We start from the raw sequence: 26,383 nt of genomic DNA, 5'->3' as shown, positions 1-26,383 counted from the left end.
AACCAATGCCTAAGCAACCACTCTCAATTTGTATGAAAATAAAGTTGTGGCCAAAAGTATGCCAAAAACCTTAAACAAAAATTATGTGTGATGTGTGAGTTATTGGGGTAGGGGTTTTGGGGGACCTCAGCACGCAACTAGGGCTTAATCAGAGATCAGCTTCTCTGTGATCCTGTTCTTAAGTAATGTGATCAATGTCATGCCTGTTCATAACATGCTCCTACAGTTGGCTTTGTCAAGTTTCCACAAACATAATTAAAATCTCCCATCAGTGATAATTATGCATTATCATCAAATGATTGCTGTAGTCCTCAACCTGAGCACAGTCCTGCATTTAAAAGTTTTTATGCAGTGAAATTTTTTAGAACAACTGAAATCATAATGCAATTACAACAGGAACAGCAATGACCTACTGTAGTTAATGCTGCATAATCATTTCAGTTCTCTTGCTCATATTTTCAGAAGCTCACCTCTTGAGTAAAGCATTTACATGTGTTTTTGTTAGCTCACTCATATATTTTTTTCCTAGGGTCAACTTGAGGGGGAAAATATGAATTGTTGCTCCTTGTGTGCAAGAGAAATACAATTTGTTATCCAGTACATGGAAAGTGTAGTTTGGAAAGGTTAAAAAATGTTGGCATTAAGCACTATCAGGCATGGAAATTTTAGCATTTGTCATTCCATATCAGAGCTTAACAATTAATGAGCGTGACATTTTGATAATGCTAATAGCAAATTCATGCTTATAAACAAAGAAGGAATTTATGCTGCAGTCACCATTAGTTGGATAAAATGCAAATATATTGAGCTTGCCGAAGCTGCAAAGTGCATTATTTGCTGGATAAGTTGAGATGACCCAGTTCCACTTGGTTCTCAGTACTTTGTGACTTCAGAGTCTATTGACCAACCCTGCTAGTAAGAGTCGTCAACAGGCTCATCTCAGCTATCTGCCAATCACCCATTCCCACCACCCTTCTGAGTAATACCCCTCCCCACCTTCTCACTATATAGAAGGATCTGGCAACTTCTGTTTCAGTGTATCTGAAGAAGTGTGCATGCACACGAAAGCTCATACCAAGAACTAACTTAGTTGGTCTTTAAGGTGCTACTGAAAGGAATTCTTTATTTTGCCTGCTAGTAAGGTGAGACTTTCTTTTAGAGAAGCTATGCTGATTCTTCTTCAAGAAGGGCTGAGATTCCCCAACCTCTTTCATGCATCACTTTTAGCCACCACAGCTGTGCTTAACTGTAGCTTAAAGGCAAATGTACAGGGAGGAAAGAATGGCCATTTTAGTTTTCTCCTGCTCCTGTTGCTGCAGCACTACTGGGAGCTAAGCCATGATTTGGCTTAACATTCTGTCCAAACTCAGGTTCATGGTTTGACTCCACCAAACAAACCACAAGTAGTAGGCCAAGGAAAAAACAGCTTGTGGTTTGTCTGCAGAGAGATAAACCATAATGTGGATGTAATGCTGAGCCAAACCATGGCTTAGTTCCCAGTAGCACAGCACAGAGGAAAAAGCAAAGAGCAAAGCAGCGAATATATTTTTTTCTCCCTCTGCACTAACACACTGTATGTTCACTTTTAAACCACTGTTAAGCTTGTAAAGTGATTTGTGAACCTGGCCTATTTTTTAAAAAAAGAAATCTGGTCTTAATATTGTTTTCTTGGGTACTAGGGCGGAGTGGAGGAACTGGGATGATAAGTTTGCTGAATTTTCCCAGGTTCATGGTTTTTCAATCGTCTTCTTAAGAAGGGTGGTTTTAGCAATACATTACATAATAATTGAAGTGCCATAACTGAGTTGTTGAGAAGCAAAACAGAACAGTAAACCATATTTTAAATAAACATATCATCACAATAACTTTTTAGTTTGCCTGTTGGGTCTAATTGGAGACAAACTAGCAAAGTTCTCCTGACCCAAGCAGAAAAACTTAAGGGGTCTTTAAAGCCCACCTCAAATGAAGGGTGTACTTTTCATGCACCTGAATTGTTCTCAAGCTCAGAATGAGGGAGAAACCCTCTCGCAATGTTGACATCCTTACCTCCCTAAGTGGGTCGTTGAGTTCGTTGAGAATGCTATCTTCATCGAAGATCTTTCCCTGGTAACGGTGTTCATAATAATCATGGATCTTCTGGCGCATATCGGCAGGTAGTTTATGAAACGACATGTATTGTTCCACTTGCTTGTACTGGAAAAAGAGGAAATGTAAAAAAAAAAGTATATTAATGCAATAGGCTTTTAAAATATAATGGGGAAAATCCATAATGAGTGAATTACTAACATCATAAAAGAAAAAGGCAAATGTGTGGCTATTAGCAGAGGGAGTGAAAGGATAATAATAACTGTGGTTTCTCCCTTGCTTTGACACTGCACAAATTTTTGAGGGGATAATTCAGAAAAGACTTTTTGTTAGCGCACTGTGTGGTCAAAAACTTCTTTCTATATAGCCTGGCTTTTGAACTTTTCCCCATGTGGGAAACAATGGCCTCTTGCATTGGACCCATGACCATTTGAATATTTGCCATTGAATGCCAGAACTCTTCACATGAGTCATGTTCATGTTTTAGAGCAGCCACACAGTTCACATGGGATCCCAGTCACGACTGCTGGGCCTCACTAGAAGTCTAGAAATGACCTGGAACACATGTTATCTTTTCCGCCAGCTGAAACCACTACAGAAGAACATTGGCAGTGATGGCTAATGTGTTCTTCAAGCAAACGTATCGTCTGTGAGACCTGTGGCTCAATGGGTCCATGTGCCTGGCTGTTAACCAGAAGGTTGGTGGTTCGAGGCCACCCAGGGACAGCTGCAGGTAGGACTCCTGCATTGAACAGGGTTGGGCTGGATAAGCCTTGGGGTTCCTTCCAACTCTGCAGCTCTATGTCAGTGATCATGGCTGAAGTGATACTTGAATTTGGGGTGCCCTGACTCATAAGAATATAGGAAGGAAGTCAGGTCAAGCACAGTATTGTCTCCATTGGCTGATAGCACTTTTTCTAGGATTTCAGATAGGGATCTTTCCTAACTGCAGATTGAATTTGGGACTCTTCCATGCCACCTATCAACTCTACTACTGAGCTGTGCCTTTCGGCACATACCGCATTAGCCACTAAGCTATACCAGATCTGTATAAAAAGGATAATTGCATTCTCATAAATGCATCAATTATAATAATGTATCATAATTATGTAATATAAAAGTATATATCTGGGATAAAATATGTTTAGAAATGTGTATATTGAGACAAAAATGTTGAAAATACATATTTAATCCTTTAAAAATACATATTTAAATTTAATGTAGAAATAGGATTACATGGATTTGTGAATGAATTTATTTCTATGGAATGGAAAGAGACTGATCTATCCATTCTTACCTTCGCCCAGCGGTAGCTGGAATTAAATGCTGGTTGCAGGTGTAATGTTCGTCATTAAGTCTGTGAAGACTGAGGAGGATTATCTGGCTGTTGCATTCAGTTCCCAACCCCTGGCCTAACCGTCCCCCAACATCTGAGATTCCTAATGCCAATGCTGAAAACCATAGGAGGTATGGCATTTCAAGGAGCAATCCTGCTTTAGTCCAAACATCATAGATTTTAGAGAATCAGGGGAAGATCACAAGCAGATCCTGTACAGTACTCACTAAAATGATTACTAAAAAATTACTAACCTCACAGAAGGATGCTGTAGAAATGAAAAGGCTAAAACATATACGTATATTAAAATCTGCATTTTCTGCTGCCTGAAAAATGCAAGCTGTAAACAGCAAACACAGTAGAGCTGTTTGCTGACTCATCCATAATAAGATTTATTTTCAAAAGGGATTAAACCGAAAGGTCATTATGAGGAAGGTCACTGTTTAGTCCTCAGCACCAGATGTTATAAAAGCAGTATATTTGCTGTCAGGACATTGTGGCTGATATTGCACTAATTACCGGGGGTGGATAGCTGGCTGCTTTTGATTTGTACATATGAGCCATGTTTTGTGGTAAAGGGTTGTTGTTGTTTTTTGTGTGTGTAGCTAATTCAGGAAGATGAACCTACTCCTTTTGCAAAACACATGAGACCTACTACCAAGGTTATATAAGAGAAGGTGAAATAACCAAAGGGGTACGATTTTCATCTACGAGCCCTTCTGTCAAATACCTTTAGCTGAATGCTTTTACACTACAGAAGTACAAAAATTTCCTGTATGAATCAGTTGAGTATGTCCATATGTCCCTCAAAGCTCTTCATCTATGCAAACAGAGAATGTCCGGAAATATTCTCCTTGAAAAGTTCCTAGCAGTGGCAGGTAGGAAAGGACTGGGTCCTACAACAGCCTAACCCCTAGATCCTTCTGAGATGATCTTCAGCTGGAAAAACCTGCCCCAGAGACTTATCTTTTTATAAACTGCTTTGAGGTTTTGGGGTTTTTTTTGTTTTTTACAATCAAGCATTGTATAGATTTTTATGAAATAAATAAAATAAATTCTCAAATCCACCCAAAACCGAGTCCAAGGCAGAGAACTTGGTGCAGTCTGTCAGAGTAAGAATGGATTGTCAGCAGTGAACACCAGACTGGTTTAATATCCCTGAGACATCAGCTCACCTTACTCCTAGGTTTCCAACTGAGGAGTCAGAATCAGACCCCAGAACAGGAGGGGCACAAGTTTCCCCATCCCTGCCTTATAATCTTAGGGAGTTGGGGCTCCAGGTTTAAAGGCTCTTTTGGACACAGCATAGCAAGAGCAATGCTGGGTCAGACCAAAGACTGAACCTGTTCCCACAGTGTCCAACTAGATTCCTATGGGAAGCTCACAACTGCCATTCAGAGACATGCCACCTCTGATGCTGGAGCCAGTACGTTGGCATCATAACTAGTAGCTGTCAATAGTCTTGTCCTTCATGAACATGCCTAAAATACTTTTGAAGCTACCCAGTTGGTGGCCATCACTATAACCTCTGACAACGAATTCCAGCTTAACTGTGCAGAGTTTAGCGCTGGCCTTCACACCAAGAACACCACTCTTATTCACAGAGCCCTTGCAAGGAGCTATCCCAGGTACTTCAGACCTTGTCACTGGTTGTTGCGCACGTTACCCTATCCATTTAACAACCCAGCTAATTTTAGTCAAAATCATCTTGCTGCTGTAACCCAGCTACTCACGTCCAGCTCCTTCTACCTATTCCTTCTTGCTTCTGTTTAAGTGTCCATATTGGCGTGCACATGTCTTTTATATCTCAGTATCAATACCCAGGTAGAAAAGGTCGAGCAAAATGCCACCCCAAAGTTTATAGTTTGGTTATACCTGCTTAAAGTAACAATTAATTGATAATTCAACACACATGAACACTTCAAACACATGGTATGTTGAAGAAAATTATTCAATTAGTCTACTGAGCAAGTGAACCACAGCATGAGAACATATAGGACAGGACCAGGAAAAGCCTGTATCTGTTGGTGGAGGTAATGTCTGGTCTAATCACCATGACATTCAAGCTTTGACCACAGAATTAGTGTTTATAACTTTTCTTTTCCTGCTTGGTTCCCCAGAATTTGACCTTTACAAGGCAATGTACGCCTTTTTCAGCTGCACTGGTAGCATTCTAGTACATGACAGTCCAATTAATTGCTTCTGCTTAAGCCATGCCTTTTGTACTCTTATCCACATTTCTGCCTCTTGGCAGATTACTGACCTAAGAGATTTGAATTAATACACTTTAACAAGTTCCAATCCTAGCTTTGACCCATTTCCTTTCCTTATCCTTTGCATGAGTCGGATAGCCAGTCCCCTGTGCATTGATCTGTGATCTTCTGTCACCTGTTCAAATCCTCCTTTGTTGCTTGTTTCTTTGACTGCGCTCTGCTTTGCTACTGAATAGCCTTCGACCCACATTCTTAGGTGAAAGATAAATAATAAAGGTAACAAAGCTTGGAACTAAGTGATTCGACTTGCTGGAGCCAGGTCTCAAAAGACATTTGTAGGTATTATACCTCATTTACTATTTTGTTGGCCAACCTAAAAATCTTTTGATCAGCCTCAGACACTAAGAGTGATTAACCTGAGATTTAATGACACCAGTTTTAGCTATCTGTTCAAAGTCTTTTGTTTAAATTGCTAGGAAAACTAAGGACACTATCTAGCTAACCTGTTCTATCAGTGCAACAATTTCCACTTGATCAATGGAACCCACCCCCTCTACCTTGCAGTCCTCCCTAAATCTGTTCTGGGCGAGAGGAGGGGGGTGGAAGTTCCATTGTGAGTGCGTACACACACACACACACACACACACACACACACACACACACACACTTTTTACCATTCTCTTAACCAAACTATCTGTTGTTCAGAAGTGCTACATATGACCGTAATCTCCCAATAAGCTTCTATTGTTTTTGATTATTTAAAAAAACCAATTGGTTATGCCCCCTCCCCAATCTGCTGAAGACTAGGCATGAAGGGAGTTGGACTCCAACAACATATGGAAAGCCACAGGTTTGCCACTTCTACTTTAAATGGATCACTATGTTCACAAAGACAAATCAACAACAAAGAGGCTGCACAATCACATCAATAAGTCCAGGTCACATCCTGCCAATATGACCAGAATGTATTGATGGCTAATGACTGTAGTTGCTTCCCTGGTTTATGATGATGGTGCTTTCATTACTTAATACCAAGGTATGTTAACAGCAGGATTTAGGAGGAGTTTTCCAGCCTTCAGTCAATGAGTTTTTGCAGAACACTTTTTAAAGATCAGAACTCTACTGTTTTCCTGCTCTTGGAAGATACAGGATAAAAATGGGAATGCATTCTTGGGTGTATATGCCCTTCATATGCAGCTGTATCTCACTGGATAATTTGTGCTTTAACAAGTCTAGTGTTCACAGAATTTACAACCCATATTCTGTTCACTGGGGAGAGTACTTAGGACTTTAACCAGCTCCCAGTGAGAGCTCAGTATATAGCCTTCAATTGGCTAACAAGTCAGATATTTTAATGCCCAATTAATATCCCTATTGTTCTGTTTAAGAGGTGAACACTGACCCCAGGTATCAGTTAGGTGGGGAATGGAAATAATATCCTGCACTGAAAGTAGGACATGTCACACAGGATTAGCATCAGATGTGAGGCCAGGTGCTGTTGTTGCTGAGCAAATGCTCTAGTATATGTCTCACAAAGTCAGATTATAGGGGATACTAGGCCGTCTCAGGAGATAACGTGCCCAGGTGGCAATGGGTTGGGCCCTAACATTAGGGAAGTAGCTTCGCTTGTTTACCTTTTGTGGGAGTTGCCTATTTGGGAGAAATGGACACAAATAGGCAATTTAATCCACATTAGACCCCGGTGAAGAGGAAATTGGGAAAGTAGCGAGTTGTGAGAAAAAGAGAGAAAGAGACTTTGAGTAAGTCCCCTACCAAGCTAAGTCTCTTTCTCTCTTTTTCTCACAACTCGCTTCCTTCCCAATTTCCTCTTCTTCACCAGGATGCTCAAGCTATCACCAGCCTTGTTGTGGCCAGGAGCTAGCCAGCAATGCAATGTAATGTTCACTGCTAATGTAATGACCGCTCCCCGCTTAAAATGGGGGGCGCCCTTTGCGTGGACGCGTGCAGCCCCTAGATCTGGAGCGGCTCCAACAGCATAGGCTTGGCTTTGCCTTCCCTCAGGTGGGATACCTGGAGGTCTCCACCTACCTCAGTCAGTTGTCCAATACCACCTGGGGGAAGCGTTGCCAAGGAGACCAGGCGTTAAAGGGGTTTTCTGGAGGGAGGCTTTGGCCGTACACCAAAAGGTCGTCATTGCTCCCTCCTGCGGCGGCGGCGTTACGGGGGCGGCCATCTCTGCTTGAACATATGTTCTCCAGAGCCGGCCCATCCCCCCCACACACACTGGATAACCCTGATGCTCCCTAGGTCCCCGGCTGGGGACCGGGGAGGGAGAACGCCCAATGCCTGAGCCAAGGTCTACCCACATTTGAAATTTAATAAAGTTGTGGCCAATTTAATCCCATAGCACGTTGTCTTGAGTCGTTATTCACATGACGGGGGGACCGTGCAGGATCTGGGGACTCCGCCTGTCCACGCAATGACCGCTCCCCGCTTAAAATGGGGGGCGCCCTTTGCGTGGACGCGTGCAGCCCCTAGATCTGGAGCGGCTCCAACAGCATAGGCTTGGCTTTGCCTTCCCTCAGGTGGGATACCTGGAGGTCTCCACCTACCTCAGTCAGTTGTCCAATACCACCTGGGGGAAGCGTTGCCAAGGAGACCAGGCCAGGTAGGGGAGGGATTACCTGCCCACACAATAGAGGGAGGATCTTACCTAGGAATCCACACTTGGCTCCAGAGCTTCTCCCACCCTACCCACCCTCAGTTAAGGTCTTATTTTGCAGGTTAACTATTCTTCACAGGTTTTGCAGGTTAACTTTTCTTCACAGGTATGCGGGCGCTGCTACGTTAAGGTCGCTGTTAAAGGGCCGGAAAGGAATTTCCCTGCATTGGCAGGTTTCGCCTTTCCCGTAGCAAAACGTCACAACTTTGGCGGTATCAGGCCTTGGGCGGAATCCTTTTGTCCATCTTCCTCTTGCGGCGGCGATACCAGGGTTCCCCGTTAAAGGGGTTTTCTGGAGGGAGGCTTTGGCCGTACACCAAAAGGTCGTCATTGCTCCCTCCTGCGGCGGCGGCGTTACGGGGGCGGCCATCTCTGCTTGAACATATGTTCTCCAGAGCCGGCCCATCCCCCACACACACACTGGATAACCCTGATGCTCCCTAGGTCCCCGGCTGGGGACCGGGGAGGGAGAACGCCCAATGCCTGAGCCAAGGTCTACCCACATTTGAAATTTAATAAAGTTGTGGCCAATTTAATCCCATAGCACGTTGTCTTGAGTCGTTATTCACATGACGGGGGGACCGTGCAGGATCTGGGGACTCCGCCTGTCCACGCAATGAACAGCATTTAAAACCCAGTATGTTGACCCTGATTACTGAATGACACAAACCCTCATTTGCTTACCTGGTAAGGATCAAATTCATATGCTGTTTGGTAAAACAACAACAACAACCCCAAAAGCCTTAATTGCTAGGTTTATTTGATGTTATATATGTTCAGTTTTTCTCCCAATTCAGGAATAAGGAGATCTGTACAGAGCTGGGCCTAAGTGGGCTGCTTTGATTTTATGTGTTGGCTACACGCGCTGTGGGTTAAACCACAGAGCCTAGGACTTGCCGATCAGAAGGTTGGCGGTTCAAATCCCTGTGACGGGGTGAGCTCCCCCTGCTCGGTCCCTGCTCCTGCCAACCTAGCAGTTGGAAAGCACATCAAAGTGCAAGTAGATAAATAGGTACCGCTGCGGCGGGAAGGTAAACGGCGTTTCCGTGCGCTGCTCTGGTTTGCCAGAAGCGACTTAGTCATGCTGGCCACATGACCCGGAAGTTGTATGCTGGCTCCCTCAGCCAATAAAGCGAGATGAGCGCCGCAACCCCAGAGTCGGTCACGACTGGACCTAATGGTCAGGGGTCCCTTTACCTTTACCTTACACATAATTTGCAGGTGTTCCTTCTTGAAGAGAATTGAATGTTCAACTGTGGCTCCAAAGTTGTTTCATGGCGGGTGTATCGGAATAGAACCTACAGCACCTATTTGCCTGGTTATGGGTTAGAAGACTGTATGGGATCCTGTTGGGTCTGTCTAGTCCAAAATCCTGTTCCCACAGTGGTCCACCAGATACCTATAAAATCCTGCAAGCAAGACATGAGCACAACAGCACTCTTCCATTTGTGATTCCCAGCAACTGGTGCTCAAAGGCCTATACCTAGCTATAATGAATAACAGCAATTGATAGTCTTATTTTTCAAAAAATTGCCCTATCCTCTTTCAAGGCTACCCAAAAAGAGGCCAAACCCTGAATTTCAGCTTTGTTGACTGGCCCCAGGAAGGCCATTATGGAAGGTGGGAAAGCTAATAAGGATGATATCTGAAGACACTGCCCCGCTTCCATGGAATTTCAGCATGAGGTGGGGTTTTTTAGTACTTCAAAGTAAATTAAGTTATGAGCATTGTCTTCTATATTAAAAAAAATAAAATAAAGCAAACCACTGACTCCATGGGAACAGACCGAGAACATGAATCTTCTTCAAAAAATTCACTCAAACTTAATTAATTTCTCAATCATTGTAACTGAAATGAACAATAGTAAGACATTGTATAAACTGGTTATTGAGATGAAATGTTTAATTACTGAGCAGAAGTTAAATGGTATTATAAAAATTCTTGGAAGGTAAGGGGTCCTGGATGAGGGAATGAGCAGGCAGACATGGCAAGCAGAAGGCTGCTCACAGTGCTAAAAATAATAACTGCATTTCTCTGTTGAGAAAAAAAAGGCAGTGAAGCCATCAAACCACCTTTGACAAACAGTTACAATTATTATTAGCTTGATAGCTCTAAGTATGTGCATAGCCTTCCTGGCAGAAAATAAACCAAGTAAGATGGACCCTTTTGCTGAGGGAAGGGATGGGAAGTAAAGGGTTTTTTTTTGGGGGGGGGAGTACTTGGAGCGCATGGTAAAGGTTCACATATAATGCTAAACCATGCCTAACTATAATGTCGACCATAGTTAATAAACCACAGCTAAAACAGAGACACTTGGCAGACAATCACTTAAACCTTAGCTCTCATCACAGAATAGTTAATAGTGCCAATGAGAGCAGCCGAGCCCTGAGAGCAGTTTAATTCTTTTGCCACTCTTCACTCGCATCTCTGTAGCTTTTGGGCAGTGACGGTCCTTCACCATGGTTAAGGAGTAGGTCAGGATTTGCACATAATGCTAAACTATAGTTCACATTAACTAAGCTTTATAAACCAGCTATAAACCTTGGTTGACAAGTGGTTTTTGGCCATAGTTATTATATAAGCCATAGTAAAGCTGCTGTGATGGGTTCGCGCATACTGCTAAGCCATAGTTTAGTGTTATGTGAGAACCATGCCTTTCTGTGATAGCCTAACTGTTAGCCTGTTATGTCAGTGCATCAGATGGCATGAAGTCATCTAGTGGGGTGGGGGAAAACATACCTCATTTCACATTCAGTCAGTCATGAACAAGCTGTTAATCAAACCAAGTAGAAGGTATTTTGGTTATACTTGACAAATATCCCACAGTTTAAAGAAAATGACCCCTCCTGTGCTAAACATAGGGCCGGCATATGTCCAGAATTTCCTGGACATATCTGGGATTCATCCGCTGAAAATACTGCCCAGGTGGAATTTTCAGAAATTGGTTAAAATGTACAGGAAAATCTAGGTGTATGGCAGTTCTTATTGGAAGTTTTGATTTTTTTTGTGAAATTTCTAAAAACATTCTTTTAAAATAACTCAAAAACTATTTTTTTTGGGGGGAGGAGCTTTTGCTATTATTACTACTATTAAACAACAAGGTAAATAAATATAAGCAACCTTCTTATTTTCCTTTACTGTTCAACAGATGGTACAATTAAGAATCCCAAGGCACAAGCTAAATAACTGTATCTAAATAGCACTGAAAGAGAACACCCATTAAACCCAGATGACTAAAAAAAAACTTTTAAAATCATACTGAGGTTTTTTGACATTGATCATGCATCAGCCACACCATGAAATGGTTTTGATTACTCACATTATTTCACCCAGAGTGACATGTACTATAATTTCAGCTATTTCTTAGGCTGAATCAGTAAAATCGCTTTATATGAAGAACTGATTGGAGGACTGTTATCGGCCAAATGGTATAGTTATGCCATTTAACTGTGACTCTCTATGTTCTTTAAATACGGAGTTATACAAAGCAATGGCCTGGGATCCAGACTCACTTACAGTACAATCCTAACAATGTTTGAGGTCCAATCCCCAAAATCTCCAGGTAGGGCTGGGAATTTTTCCTGTCTAAAAACCAGAAGACCACTGCCATTTTGTGTAGAGAACACTGGGCTACATGGACCACTGGCAAGATTCAGTATGAAGTAGCTTCCTGTGTTTCTAAGCTTTGTCCTCTAGCATTGCTGGGCAATGTATCAATACAACATCTAAATTGGTTTGAAGTCCACATCGTGGTAATGGTTTCACAATATCCAACATGACAATGTATCATGAATCATGATGTGTGTGTGTGCAGGGCTGGATTTAGGTTTGATGAGGCCCTAAGCTACTACAGGTAATGGGGCCCTTTATATGTCCAGCTGTCCTTTGTCACCAACAAATTGTCGCTGTTTTTTTGCATTGAATATATGCTATATGATAATTTATGGATCTAATAGGTATCTAAAGCCATTTGCACATGTTGCCATGCAGAATGTTGGAAGAAGAAGAAGAAGAGTTTGGATTTGATATCCCGCTTTATCACTACCCAAAGGAGTCTCAAAGTGGCTCACATTCTCCTTTCCCTTCCTCCCCCACAACAAACACTCTGTGAGGTGAGTGGGGCTGAGAGACTTCAGAGAAGTGTGACTGGCCCAAGGTCACCCAGCAGCTGCATGTGGAGGAGTGGAGATGCGAACCCGGTTCACCAGATTACGAATCTACCGCTGTTAACCACTGCACAACACTGGCACCCTATATATAGAAATGAGCAAACCAGTGATATTTTAGGGAGCAGGCTAGCAGGCGGGGCCCATTACTTATATCATAGGAGCCTACACAACACAAAACAAAACACTGTTGCTGTATGTAGGTTTTATTTTATTTGTTTTTTATCTTGTATTTTGGAAATGTACATCTAGGTTTTTTTCCCTTTAATTTTTTTGGGAGCCCCAAGAGAGTGAGGTCCTAAGCTATAGCTTGTTTAGCTTATAGGTACATCCAGCACTGTGTGTGTGCCAAGTAAAAATGGGGGGGGGGGAGGCGTGAAGCGGGTCATCGTGATTACTGCAGCCCTTGTAGCTTTGTACTATACAATAACAGTTGTAACGATGGGTTAAAAGTAACTAAAAATGTGTCAGTTTTAGATTGCTAAGTAGTAGCTGTTGCCCAGGACTTTTAGGTGGTTTATCATGATGTTGAAAACCAGACATCTCTCAGCCCAGACCAACATAGGGAATGGCAGACTCGTAAAGTGAGTGACTTCAGATATTCTGCTTCAAGCTCACTCTTACAAATGATTGCCTTCTTGCGGGAATACTGTAAACACTACGGTGACTAACTCACAATAGATCTCAGCTCTTCTTCTGTGAACTGGAAAATTGAGACTTGCGATTTTCTGGTTCATGGAAAAGAAAGGGCAATCTAGTGTGAATTAAGTTGCTCTAACATCACACTGCTAATGGAAACAGACCACTAGCATGAGAAGGCATTTTGTGCGATTGGTGCTAGCTAGGTTATTGCAACTGATTTGTTGACAGCACTTTCTTGCTGCAGCCTTTGCCCATTTTACCTATTTTTTTTTCTGTACAACTATAACTCACTCCAATCATCTCCTTTATGGATCCTGCTATGTTAGAAGAAATTGGTCACCGTGATTTGAGTCTAGGCCTACCTAAGGCTCCTGCTTTAATGGAAGATACTATTGGCAATGAGTGAGTCTTTGTATACAGTACAGAGTTTTCAGTTTAGAATATTCTTCCTACATGCTTTAAAGAGTTGGTTTAAGATAGTATATGTCTTTAAAGCAACTTTTTCTCTTCCAGGGATATTTGATCGCATTCTTTATAATCACACGTGTGTACCATATTAAGTGTGGATTGCTCCACTATAACTCATCTTGTCACTTTCTCCTACTTATTAATGAGACACTCTCCTTACAGTAGGGCTTTTACATAAGGGAAACTGCCTGAGGTAATTTATCATAACTAAGCTGACACAACAAACTCATTTGCCTTTCACTTTCTCACCTTCCTTGTATTCTCTCCTTGCATTTCATGTTAATTATAAAGTATTATGCAGCAGTACTTAAGTAAGAGATTGCTTCCCATTGACATTGTCATGTGGCTCAATGGTCCTGGGACCAAACTTCCCACTGGTGGAAAGATTTTAGGGCTTCCTTTGTTTCTGGGTGTTTTACGGTCACCCAGATTTTGTCCACTACACATCAAAGGGCAAATCCCACCAATAACTGTCATTATTTTACAATCTTCCATGCAAGTGTCTCAGAATTTGCATACGGTTTGGTCCAGACAATATCTAGCATCTGATTCACTCTTTCTAATGACGTCAATGGGACATGACCTCCAGAAATTGGTCATGTTACTTTGCTCACTGTGTTACACACACATACACTGCACAAAATAAAAATAGATGCATCAAAACACTTCCCTGGTAAAAATCTTTAGACTATCATAGAGATAATTTTTTTACACACTGTACTTTTTCAACAAACCTTTCAGCAGATTTCTTTTGCTGTGTCCCCCCCCCCCGCTAAACTGCCACAAATATCGATCATGCAATATTATATTTTGTTTCATCTTGCATCTTCAATAGAATCAGAAAGCTTCGATTCCACTTTGTAGGAGATAAGGCACAGGCTAAAGGAGTCGTCCACGGAACACTTCCACCGGAAATATTAACTATGTGGTCTCAGCAGTCAACAAGAGCCAGCAAAGCACACCAAGGATCAAACTAATGCTTTGAAATACAGAAGTGAAAAAAAAAACAAATTAATACTTCAGTGAACCCAGCGATATGGATCACAGTATTGCTTTGCATGTGCATGGACACTGAGGGGAAAAGGGTAGAGGAAACACAAGATTTTCCAGCAATCTCTCAGCCTGTCAAACGACAGCAGGGAACCCACAGAGGGCTGGTTAACACACATGTTTATTGCTTGATGATTGCAAGGTGATGACCTGCATATATGGATCAAGCCTTCAGCGATGTTATCACAAATGTTTTTCTTTCCAGTAACTTGACTCTCATTGTTCGAACTTATGCATTTGTGAATCATGAAGTATACAGTTCTCTAGCATGGAGCAATGAAACGATAGGCATGCCATGTATGGGTTAGAGCTGAAGGCCTCTAAGCGCTCCTTTATTTCTCGGTATTGTACTATCAATGTTCAGGTTGCCTCAGATACCAGTGAATTCCAGACTTTTTCGACCTGAGACCCTCCAGAGGTATGGGACTACAACTCCCATCAGCTTTATAGTGCAGCAAAATCTGAAAGGCACCATGGTAGCTACTCTTGGTTTGTAAACTGAACCCCTGGTTCCAGTCTTAGCAAATGTTTGATATCTGAGCACTCAGTTCTTCTATTTCATTTCTGGCTGGAGAGTTTCAGGATGGACTTTGCTAAAGCATGACGATTAGTATGCAAATATTCAGCAGTACACCAGAGAACTATGTATAGAGTTGTTCACACACTGGGCTACCGAGTTTTCAGCATGTAGTCTCATTGGTTTAGGGGGAACTTTGAGATAGCATTGTGTAGCAGTTAGAGGACTGGACCAAGACCTGAGGTTCAAATCCACACTCAACCATGTAGCTAACTTGGTGACCTTGGGCTTATCACTGCCTCTCAGTGTAACCTACCTTGCAGGGTTCTTGTGAGAATAAAATTGGGAACAGGGAGAATCATGTATACCACCTTGAGCTCCTTGGAGGAAAGGTGGAATATAAGAAGAATAAGAATAATAAACTTTCCATTAAAAACAAATGACCAAATATATGCCCCCAATTGCTCCCCCGCCCTATTAAGAGCTGAAAATTGGTTCTAAACTCTTAATCACTTTGTATTGCTCTCCCATGAATTCTTTTGGGACCAACATCATAGAATCATAGAGTTGAAGGGAGCAGAAGGGTCACCTAGTCTAACCCCTTGCAATGCAGGAATCTTTTTTCCAATGTGGGGCTCAAACCCACGACCGTAAGATTACGAGTCTCATGCTATACCAACTGAGCTATCAGGTGGAGATGATAGGCCATCCTTGTCACAAACACCTCCAATCTCAGCAGCCTGAAACATGGTTTTTTAAAAGCTTGTAATGTGTACTAGATCAGGCTGTGCACACGTAGATCTGCAGGATTGCAACCTTGGGCTTCTTTCATTAGGAATCTCCCAGTAAAAGGCAGCAGGTTCAAGCACATACACAGAAAGATGCCTGCAAAGTTAGGTTCCCTGTCTAACGTCTTTCCCACAGAACTGATTTAATTTTGCTATGAAAAAGCTGCTGTCTTCGCAATGAGCTTACTGTGCATATTCCTGTGGAATACTGTGAGAAAACCACTGCATGTCTCAAGCTGAAAGGACGTTTTACAGGTAAATTCCCATGACAAAGAAAATGGGGTGTGGGGAAAGGATTGTGCTATTTATCATCTCTAGAGCAGGTAGAATCCAGGAGAAAAACAACTGTATTTATACATGACATATGTATTTTATTTGTATTAAATGTCTATACCATATTTTGGGAGGGTTATTTGGAGAATTGCAACGAATATACAGAGAATATTGGGGATGAAAAAGAACCAATGATCTTCTACAAGAATACCACAAGCATAGCAGAAGTCACTTGCTCACTCCAACGAACTAAGGCTATCATGAGTCTGCCAAGAATTCTGGCTGTTCAGAGCTGTCTATGAAAAGAATCTGAAAAAGCAGGGGAAGGGAGATGGTATGGAGGAATGTTGGTGGAAAAGGGGTGAGCACTCTGCATGGTGTGTGTGTGTGTGTGTGTGTGTGCGCGCGCGCGCGCAGGCATGTTTTTGTAGCCCACTGCTCCTTTGTTCAGCATGCTCTAGTTCAGTGGCCATTTGAGTTGTCAGCCATTGTCCTTTAATCTGCTTTTGTCTCCTGCAAATTCTGAACAGCTTCCAGCCTTTTGTCCATTCTGCAAACTATCTGAAACCATCTAATTTCGAAAAGTTCAAGCAGACTGTTCAATGGTTTCAAATTACTGAAATATCAGAGGTTGGGAACAGAAGACCTCTGATACCAAAGGGTCCTGAAAACAGCCATCAAAATCTTGGGCAGGTGGATTTTGTTGGTTGAAGCTGTTCGGCAATTCTGACATTTGCATCATGGAAGCTAGCCTACAGAAGTTTAATACTAAACGCAGCTGATGGATTATTTCCCTAAAGCAGGTGGCACCAAAGTGATTATTACTATCAGTTTGCTCAAGTATCTGTCAAAGTCGAAATCTATTATGTGGCATGAAATACAAACGCTAAAAAAGAAGGACAGAAACAAGACCAGAAAAACAACAGCAGCACTCTTCCTTAGTACATTTTGAAATTATCTGGATTTCAAGACAAGAAAAATGCATCCAGATGTAAAAGAATCCCAGCACCCTTTTATCATAGAAATACTGATAATTCTCCTGATGGATTTTATATCCTCCTTTAGTCAAATAAATGTTTACAGGAAAATAAGCCTATTTTTAACATGCAGAAATGTGGTGACAGAACAGGCAGCAAAGAAACCTAGTCTTTGAAACAGCCATTTATCCTCTTTGTAAGCAAAAGAGAATAATCCTTATCAGAGGCTTGCATGATACTCACTCAGTATCATTCAGTGCATTCAGTTTTCAGGCCCACAAGGGACACAGGGTGAAACAAAAAAAGCAGTACTAGAGCCAAAGAAACAGGTGATGGCTTCTGTCTATAATTTCAACTTTAATATTTTGTTTTTCTATCTGAACGGTAGATCCCAAGAGACTCAAAATAGATAACGTCTTAAGATAACCCAGCCAAAATATGCACAAATAAAAGGGCATCCTCTGCAGGCAGACTATGCATTAGGTAATTCTGGATTTGCAATCAATGGACATGGTAGAGGTAGTCTGCCCTATCAGATCTTAATAGCAAGAGTCTTCCAGTGCCAGATATCACAGAGGGAATGTATGGAGAAACCTAATACGAACTCCTGGCTCTCAAAGACCTTCAAAAAGCATAAGGGTGATTTCAAACATAAATCTTAATTGCCTAATGATTTACATTTGTTTTAATTTATATATGATAACTTTCCACCAACAAGTGGCCACCAAGGGTTGACTTGTGGAAATCAAAATATTACAGGATTTTCAAAATTCTGGGGTGGGGGGAATAATTATTCACGACAAAGAAAAATAAATAACCATTTAATTCAGTGTTTCCTTTGTTTATGTGAGTGAAACGGGTAAATGAAAATCTAATTTAATGGTTTACTTGCTGTTGTACAAAAAAATGCAATTGTTAAATGCTACCTGAGTTTGAACATAAGGGTATTAATTCAGCTTCCATACAAAGTCGGGAAAGCCAGTATTTAGTACCGTTTACTCTAAATAAATGTTTCTACAAATTTACATTTTCTCTTGCACTACACTATGAACTCACATATATATTGTCAAGTCGTAATCTTTTAAGTAACAGCTGATGAGTATTAAAATTTAAAGAATCACCCAATACTAGCATTCTAAAATCCATGATTTTCTCAAGCCAAAAATCATTTGTACTATAGTATTTATAGAAACATCACATTTCTGAAAACTATCAAATCAAAATCAAAAACATAATATAAACATTACAAGCAACAGAAAACATTTCAAACACTACTAAAACGTTTAAAAGGACACATAAAAATGTGTCTTGTTAACTTTTCTAAAACAGAGAGGGCGGGGACCAAAGGTAGCTCTGAAAGGAGCATATTCCACAATCTGGGAGGCACACAGGAGAAAATCCTTTCATGCACACCATCAAGAGGATGTCTTACAGGTAGCAGTATCCTAAACTAACATCTCTAACCGAGTCTGGGAAACACTGGCAACTAGCACAGATCTTTCAATATTGGAGTAATATAATCCTGATACTGCCTAGCAGTCTAGCAACTGCATTTTGTACCAAATGAAGCATCTAAACCAGTGGTTCCCAACCTTTTTTTGGCCATGCTCCACCTAAGCATCTCTAAAATCCTGATGCCCCCCATGACATATGATTGTTATTATTCAAAAAGTGAACTCCTGTTCACGTGGAGGAAGCCTAAAAGGTCATTAACTTGGTCTAACTCATTATCAAATTGCCCCTCTTAAAAATCAAATTGACCCCCTGTCGGGTGTGTGCCCCACGTTGGGAACCATGGATCTAGACACTCTTCATGGGGCTGGTGGGGTCTGTGGAGAACAATGCAGCAGTCTAAATGTGATATAACAAAGCATGAATCTGGTCTCCAAGCTTGATTCAGCTCTAGCATCTTCTCCTTTGTTCAGATATTTACTTTGAATGCCAACATCCAACTCAACTACCTGCCATTGACAATTCTACATCAACCCTCTGTCTTCACAAACCCTCATTACTGCATCCTTCTCCCGATGAAGATACTATGATCAGGTTTCATCTGCTGCTGATCAAAATGCCTACTGCTTTAGGTTCTTTTGTTCCCTCCCCATTTAGATCAACTGAGCCTTTTGTTAACAGAAAGTTTTATATTACCTTCCTATTTTCAGTTCATTCCCTCATTGAATTTCCTGCAACCTTGTTGATCGAACAGTATCTGTTGCCTCAATCCCCACCCTGCAGAATCTCCTTAAAATGTATTATAAACACTTTATTCTTTAAAGCTGGTCTTTTGCCCACATTTATTCCCTCTGTTTATAAGTATTTTCTACTGTATAACTGACACTAAAGCAAAATAAATTGCAGGTATAATCGTTGGTGGCTGTTTTTCTCCTTCTAATCTACAGAGGGTGACATTCCTAAGGAAGGAAATTACATTTTTCTGATACTTATACACATATACACTGTTTGTCACAACGTAGTATATGACAGGACAACAGGATCAAATCACACAGATAATTTCAGTAGGAAGCTGCACATGAAGTTCAATAACTTCTTATGTGTCACAGGATGGGTTTAATAAGCATTTGGAATGTACAATACTTGATTATGAATACTAAGAAATTCTCACAGATGGTATTATCCTCCCTGCCCCAGCATATTCTCTGTGGCTTTATCCTCTTGGTTAGCACATAACATTTAGCCATGGTTTATTCAGATATGGCTGTTTGATCATCCAAACTCTACCTACAGGTTTAACTATATTTTGTTTCCTGTCAACAAGCCACAATCTGAAGCCATGATTTGTCATTGGCTTATGAACCTTAGTTTGTTTTAACTATGGCTTGGTGCAAATTTCCTTAACCATAGTTTGTCTGGCTATTTCACCTCAGCAGTTCCCCAAGCTACAAACACGGGAGGCGACAGCAGCTAAAAAATAAGGCAAGCTTTGGAGAAATAAACAACGGTCTACTTGTGGTTAGCTCATGGTTTGGTCAACAAACCATGGATTAGTGTTACATGCGAACCAGGCAATTATCTATCACTTCTCTCTCTCTTTCTTATCTGAACAGATTCTGTGAAAACTCCACCCCACAAGATTTAACACAACTTGATAACTAGAGGCTTTGAAAACAAAAGTCGTATTTCAGAGCAAATTACCTTCTCTTGGTACTGACGCCGTGATGAATCCAAAGACTGAATCAGGGCTGTTGCATGACCCACAAACATGGCGTAGCAGGTGGCCCCCACAATCATACTCAGCATGGTGATCCAGAGATCCGACATACTGACAGGGGCTCTGGCTCCATAACCAATGCAAAGCATGTGGCTCATGGCTTTGAAGAGAGCATATGAGTATTGTTTCCCCCAGGAATCATTCTGCAACAGAGAAAGGTAACAGAGAAAGGGTTTGAGTCAGCTAGGGCAACAAAGGAATCTGAGCCTATGTCAGAAGAAGATAACTTATCTTGAAGGAGCATCCTTGCAGTACATAACTCAGAAATGTTAAAAGGGATATTCATTATCACTACATCGTCACAATAATGCCTTCGAGGATGTCAGATATCGATACAATCGCACAGAAAACTGTTTCACACATTGGATTTCCTTACCAATATTGTATTCTTAAGCTCACTGGGTGAAAGGGAAAGAAAAGAAGACATTCAAGGCCTTGGGATCAATGCATTTAAATAAATAAATAAATAAATAAATAAATAAATAAATAAATAAATAAATAAGTACTATTTTGATAACTAGTAAGATAGCTTTAAGGGATGCGGGTGGCGCTGTGGGTTAAACCACAGAGCCTAGGACTTGCCGATCAGAAGGTCGGCGGTTCAAATCCCTGCGACGGGGTGAGCTCCCGTTGCTCAGTCCCTGCTCCTGCCCACCTAGCAGTTCGAAAGCACATCAAAGTGCAAGTAGATGAATAGGTACCACTCCGGCGGAAAGGTAAACGGCATTTCCGTGCACTGCTCTGGTTCACCAGAAGCAGCTTAGTCATGCTGGCCACATGACCCGGAAGCTGTCTGCGGACAAACGCCGGCTCCCTCGGCCAATAAAGTGAGATGAGCACTGCAACCCCAGAGTCGGTCATGACTGGACCTAACGGTCGGGGTCCCTTTACCTTTACTTTTAATATAGCTTTACCCTTCATAGAATGATAGAACTGTAGAGCTGGAAGGGACCACGAGAGTCATTTAGTCCAACCCCCTGCAATGCAGGAATCTTTTGCCCAACGTGGGGCTTGAACCCACAGCCTGGAGCTCTACCAACTGAGCTCCACATTAGCCAGCCTTCCCAAACCTGATGCTCTTTGGATGTTGACAACTACAATTTCCATCTGTCCTCACCATTGCCCATGCCAGCTGGGGATGATGGAAGCTGTACTCAAAAACATCTGGAGGGCACCAGGATGGGGAAGGCTGGCAATAAGTAATATGTTGCAAACCTCTGACAGTGCTGATTACATGGCTAAAGAGGGAGGGGTGAACTGACTCCCCAGCCCTTCCTTCTTCCTCCTCTGAACAGGGAATTGGCTGCAAGAGCAGATAGCAGAGAATATCTGTTTAGCGCTGTGTGCAGAGTCTAAATGCAGCAACCCGGAGTCACCCATGCCTCAGACTGCTGAAGCACAGGATAGGAGATGACCTTCTTGTAATTTACTCAGTCAGAGATCATGCATGGATTTCCACCATGGTGTGCAAAGGATATATGGACTGAGGTTTAGGTAAGTGTGGGTTTTCTATGACTCAGGTGAATACACACACACATCTCCATCCCCCATACACTTTGGTCCAAAGCAGATGGTTTTTAGAAACACGTAATCCAAACTGTAAATCTTTTATTTCCACGTCGACTTTTAAAACAGGGCTATTCTGTTATTTTGTTAGCCTCCTTCCTGCCAAAAGCTCCTACAAAAATGCAGCTTTTTTGTTTTGTTTTAAAATATCTTCTGCTCCTCAGAGGAGCTGGAAGAAGCATGCCATCTACCTTGGAAAGGGGGCATTTAATTTCTTATTTGACATCGAGTTTATCGCTGGCTTCAGCTTAGTAGTAATCCATTTTAACTGATATAAATAGAAAAACATTAATTTGAGGGGGGAAATAACCTATTAAAGACAGTAATTGTGGCAAATACGAAAGCTGTTTATCCAAGGATTGATTATGTAATAAAGCTTGAGGATGTCAGGAAATCTTCACGTTTGTAAAAAGCACCGGTCGCTGATTATTTGCAATTAGTCTACCAAGTCTAAGCCTTAATTTATAGGTCTTCCTTAGTAATCAGTGTTTAAATACAGTGCATCTTCTGTGTTTAAGGGTCTTTTCTACGCTGCTTAGTCAAGGAATACTGCCTCCCACACAGAGGTCCCACACAGCAAAAGATAACCAGGATGAAGCTAAGCTGCAATCCAATATCCACTAACTCAGTGGAGCTTACTTCTGAAAAGACATGCAGAAGATTTCAACGACTAACAGAGCAAGCAGTGCGACTCAATTAGTTGTAACTGACTTGTTCTGTTGGAAATATGTTCTTTTTACAATAAGCAGTATATTATCAGCTAAAGCGACACCGTCATTTTCCTATACTGTGCCACTTAAAGGCTGCAGGCAGGCAATTGCATGTGTGAACGCTTTCCTGGAACAAAATAATCCTGTTTGAAAAATGTCTCTGGGTATGTCACTGAGAAGAATAAACTGAATGTTTCTTCCTGGCATGCTAGGTTTCTAAGTTCAGGGAAGTGGGCTTCCTCCAACCCTCCTTGCATGGAAACAAGGCAGCTCAGCGGCATAATAATAATAATAATAATAATAATAATAATAATAATAATAATAATGGTGTTGGTGCTGACCTTTAAAGCCCTAAACAGCCTCGGTCCTGTATACTTGAAGGAGTGTCTCTACCCCCATTGTTCAGCCCGGACACTGAGGTCCAGCTCCGAGGGCCTTCTGGTGGTTCCCTCCCTGCGAGAAGTGAGGTTACAGGGAACCAGGCAGAGGGCCTTCTCGGTAGTGGCACCCGCCCTGTGGAACACCCTTCCTTTAGATGTGAAGGAAATAAGCAGGTATCCTATCTTTAAAAGACATCTGAAGGCAGGCCTGTTCAGGGAAGTTTTTAATATTAATGCTGTACTGTTTTAACACTTGATTGGAAGCCGCCCAGAGTGGCTGGGGAAACTCAGCCAGATGGGCAGGGTATAAATAATAAATTATTATTATTATTATTATTATTATTATTATTATTATTATTATTATTATTATACAGGTGCAAACTCAACACTGAGGGAGACCTACATTTCTGATCAAGAGACTCTCTAGGTTGCTGACCACAGCCTGAGAGAAAGTAGAATTCATTCCCCCCCCTTCAGTATTCATCATAAACATTGGTGTATGAAATGTATGGCACCTAAGTGCCCTTTCCCATCCCACCATGCAAAGGGACATGGTTAAACAGGGAAGGCAGAAGAGCAAGTGGAGGCCAGGAGGACCGGAATGGCTGAAAAGCACCTCTTTGGCCATGTCTTTCATCTCCAAAGGCAATGCACATCTTTCACATAGATTAAGGGTCACTAATGTGGCACCTGCAGGTGCCCATGTGACCACCACTACCTCATATGCTGCCCGTGAAAGATCTGTGTAAATGCTCCCTCCTCAAAAATCCACAATACGGAAGAGACGGTTTGCTCTTCCTGCTCAGTTCCTGTTTCCAGTGGCTTCACCTTTCCAGCATTCCCTGAACATGCTCTCATTTCATTGGATGCCAGACCTGGCCACTCAGCTGTTCAGAACAGATTGCCGAACACAGCAGCGGCTGACGTAGCTGCCTCTTCCCTCATTGATGGGATGGCTGACTGGGGAGTGGATAGGATGTTCCTGTACCATTTTGTAAGTCCTATTTCATGTGGCAACCATTGTGACACCCCCACAGCAACCATTTTCTGATATTACAGAGAGAGAGCCAGGCAGGCAGGCAGGCAGGCAGACATTTGGGACTGGTGCCCACAACACCTTCTTAAAATTCCAAATGTGTCCACAAACGCCGGTTCCCTCAGTCAATAAAGCGAGATGAATGCCGCAACCCCAGAGTCGGTCACGACTGGACCTAACGGTCAGGGGTCCCTTTACCTTTACCTTTACCTTTATCTTTACCTTTACTACCCTTCATAGAATGATAGAACTGTAGGGCTGGAAGGGACCACAAGAGTCATTTAGTCCAACCCAATGCAGGAATCTTTTGCCCAACGTGGGGCTTGAACCCACAGCCTGGAGCTCTACCAACTGAGCTCCACATTAGCCAGCCTTCCCAAACCTGATGCTCTTTGCATGTTGACAACTACAATTTCCATCTGTCCTCACCATTGCCCATGCCAGCTGGGGATTCCAAATGTGTCCACTGGCCTAAAATGTTTGGTGACCTCTGATGTTGTTGTTCAATTGTTCTTTAATCCACAGCCTCACCCTCTGATACCTTTTATTTTATTTTATTGCCAGGACAGATGGCAAGGCACGCACTCTTTCTAGTTTGAGGATGGATGATTGATTCATCGTCACAGGTAGAAATGTGCATTCGCCATCCTCAAAACTACAAGGCAGCCACCATCTCAGGTAACCATCTGTTGTTTAATGGTGTTTTCAAGTTTTGATGAAGTTATTCCTGGGAGTTTCTCTCGTCAAGCAAATCAGCTCTGTTGCCACACAGCAGCTTCGTCCCTTAGGCAAGGCTTATCATCACTCATCCATACACCCACATTCGGATATAAATTGATTCAGAAATTTTGAAGCTTGAAGGTTATTGCCTAAATGGGGCTTTCCTTCTCTTGTTACGCCAGGCTAGTTCCAGCTGTCACAGCCTGGTGGTGCAGGTCTGCAGAATTATTGCCCCAAAGCAGATGCTTCTGCTTTGCAGCAAAAGGGAAAATAAATTATTGGCTGTTTCCAGTGATATTTTGAGCACAAATGCTTTGAGTTTTGTTTTTGCTCTGAACACAGCAGCCTCATTCTTTTCTCACAGAAGGATTTGCAATATTCATTAGCAAAGCAACATTTTAAGGCATACTGGGTTTTCCTTTGAACTGAAGCTGGTTCGGCAGTAGTATTTTTCAAGAAAGTACAGAATAGATATAGATGGTGGCTAACGTGTGTTCACAGCTTTAAAAGAAACAGTAGTGGGTTTCTGGATATAGTGCAAATGGTAACATGCACAGCCTCAGTCTAGAATTCTTCTCTTTAGTAAATTAAGAAAATGAAGTCCCTTATATCTGCAGAATTTTTTCTCCTCTTGGAATTAAAATCCTTCTCTCGGAATGTCTCTGTGACTTGTTAGAAAGTTAGCTTGCTTCTCCTTCCTTGTCCTCTTTTGTTAATTAAAATATTGAAAATATAGCGTGGTTAGTAACTGAGACATTATACAACAGACTACTGCTGACAGATTATGGCCAAGCCAAGTTTTGACTTGGTAACAGTGGTGATCTGATAAGAAAATAAAAACAGATGATTCCTAAGTTTTATATAGTAACAAGTCTTGGAGACAGACAGTTGAAGGAGTGAAGTGATATAAACCTGACTAGCTATTCCACAGCATGTTCTCTCTCTAAGAAGTGCAAATGGAACCTCCAAGGCAATGGAAGCTGTTTACAAAAAAACTGTGGGGGTGGGGGACATCCCTCAGCTGATGCATACTTTCCACAGCAAACAATGCATTTTGCAGAAATACTCGGTATACAATGTGGAAACCACCAAGTTTAAAGCACCTCCTGTGCAGAAACAGTCTTTATGGAAATTTACATTTCCATGCCCCAGGAATTCACAGCAGTAAGATGCTGAATGTAAACATCTATGCTCAAGCCAGTGGATCAGAGGAACACAGGGGCAATCTTATAATCTCAAATTGTTTTTTTGTGAAATTAGCCAAGATGGAAGCATGTTAAACACGAGCCTTGATGTTTTTATGCATGCTGTGATCCTACCTGCTTTACGTTTTAAATGTAACCATTCACCTTGTTGTATATTCTGACTGTTAGCATTGGCTGATTGGCAGAAAGAGTTGTTCCCTGCCTTAGTGGGTCCTGAACCACTTTCTCAGGGGGGGGCTGTGTACCTGTCCGCTATCTGGTCCTGCCTGGGTGCTGTACAGTGGGTACTCTCTTCCCTTTTCTTAGTGTGTTTTACTCTAGTTATAAGCAGCTCAAGAG

General features: G+C 41.8%; 1 protein-coding gene across 1 annotated transcript in view; it reads right to left on the bottom strand.

The window, feature by feature from the left end:
- Positions 1-26,383, bottom strand: part of HCN1 (hyperpolarization activated cyclic nucleotide gated potassium channel 1) — a 182,826-nt gene that overhangs the window by 38,702 nt on the left and 117,741 nt on the right. The window contains exons 4-5 of the mRNA XM_083465833.1: positions 20,352-20,570; positions 2,047-2,193 (exon numbers count right to left, since the gene is read on the bottom strand). Coding sequence (XP_083321959.1) covers positions 2,047-2,193; positions 20,352-20,570 — 366 coding nt within the window. The remainder of the gene's footprint in view (positions 1-2,046; positions 2,194-20,351; positions 20,571-26,383) is intronic.

Source organism: Podarcis liolepis, assembly GCF_965112155.1.
Source record: "Podarcis liolepis genome assembly, chromosome: 11".
Taxonomy (NCBI): Eukaryota; Metazoa; Chordata; class Lepidosauria; order Squamata; family Lacertidae; genus Podarcis; species Podarcis liolepis.
Note: the sequence above shows the minus strand (reverse complement) of the source record. Positions and strands in the feature narration are given on the sequence as shown.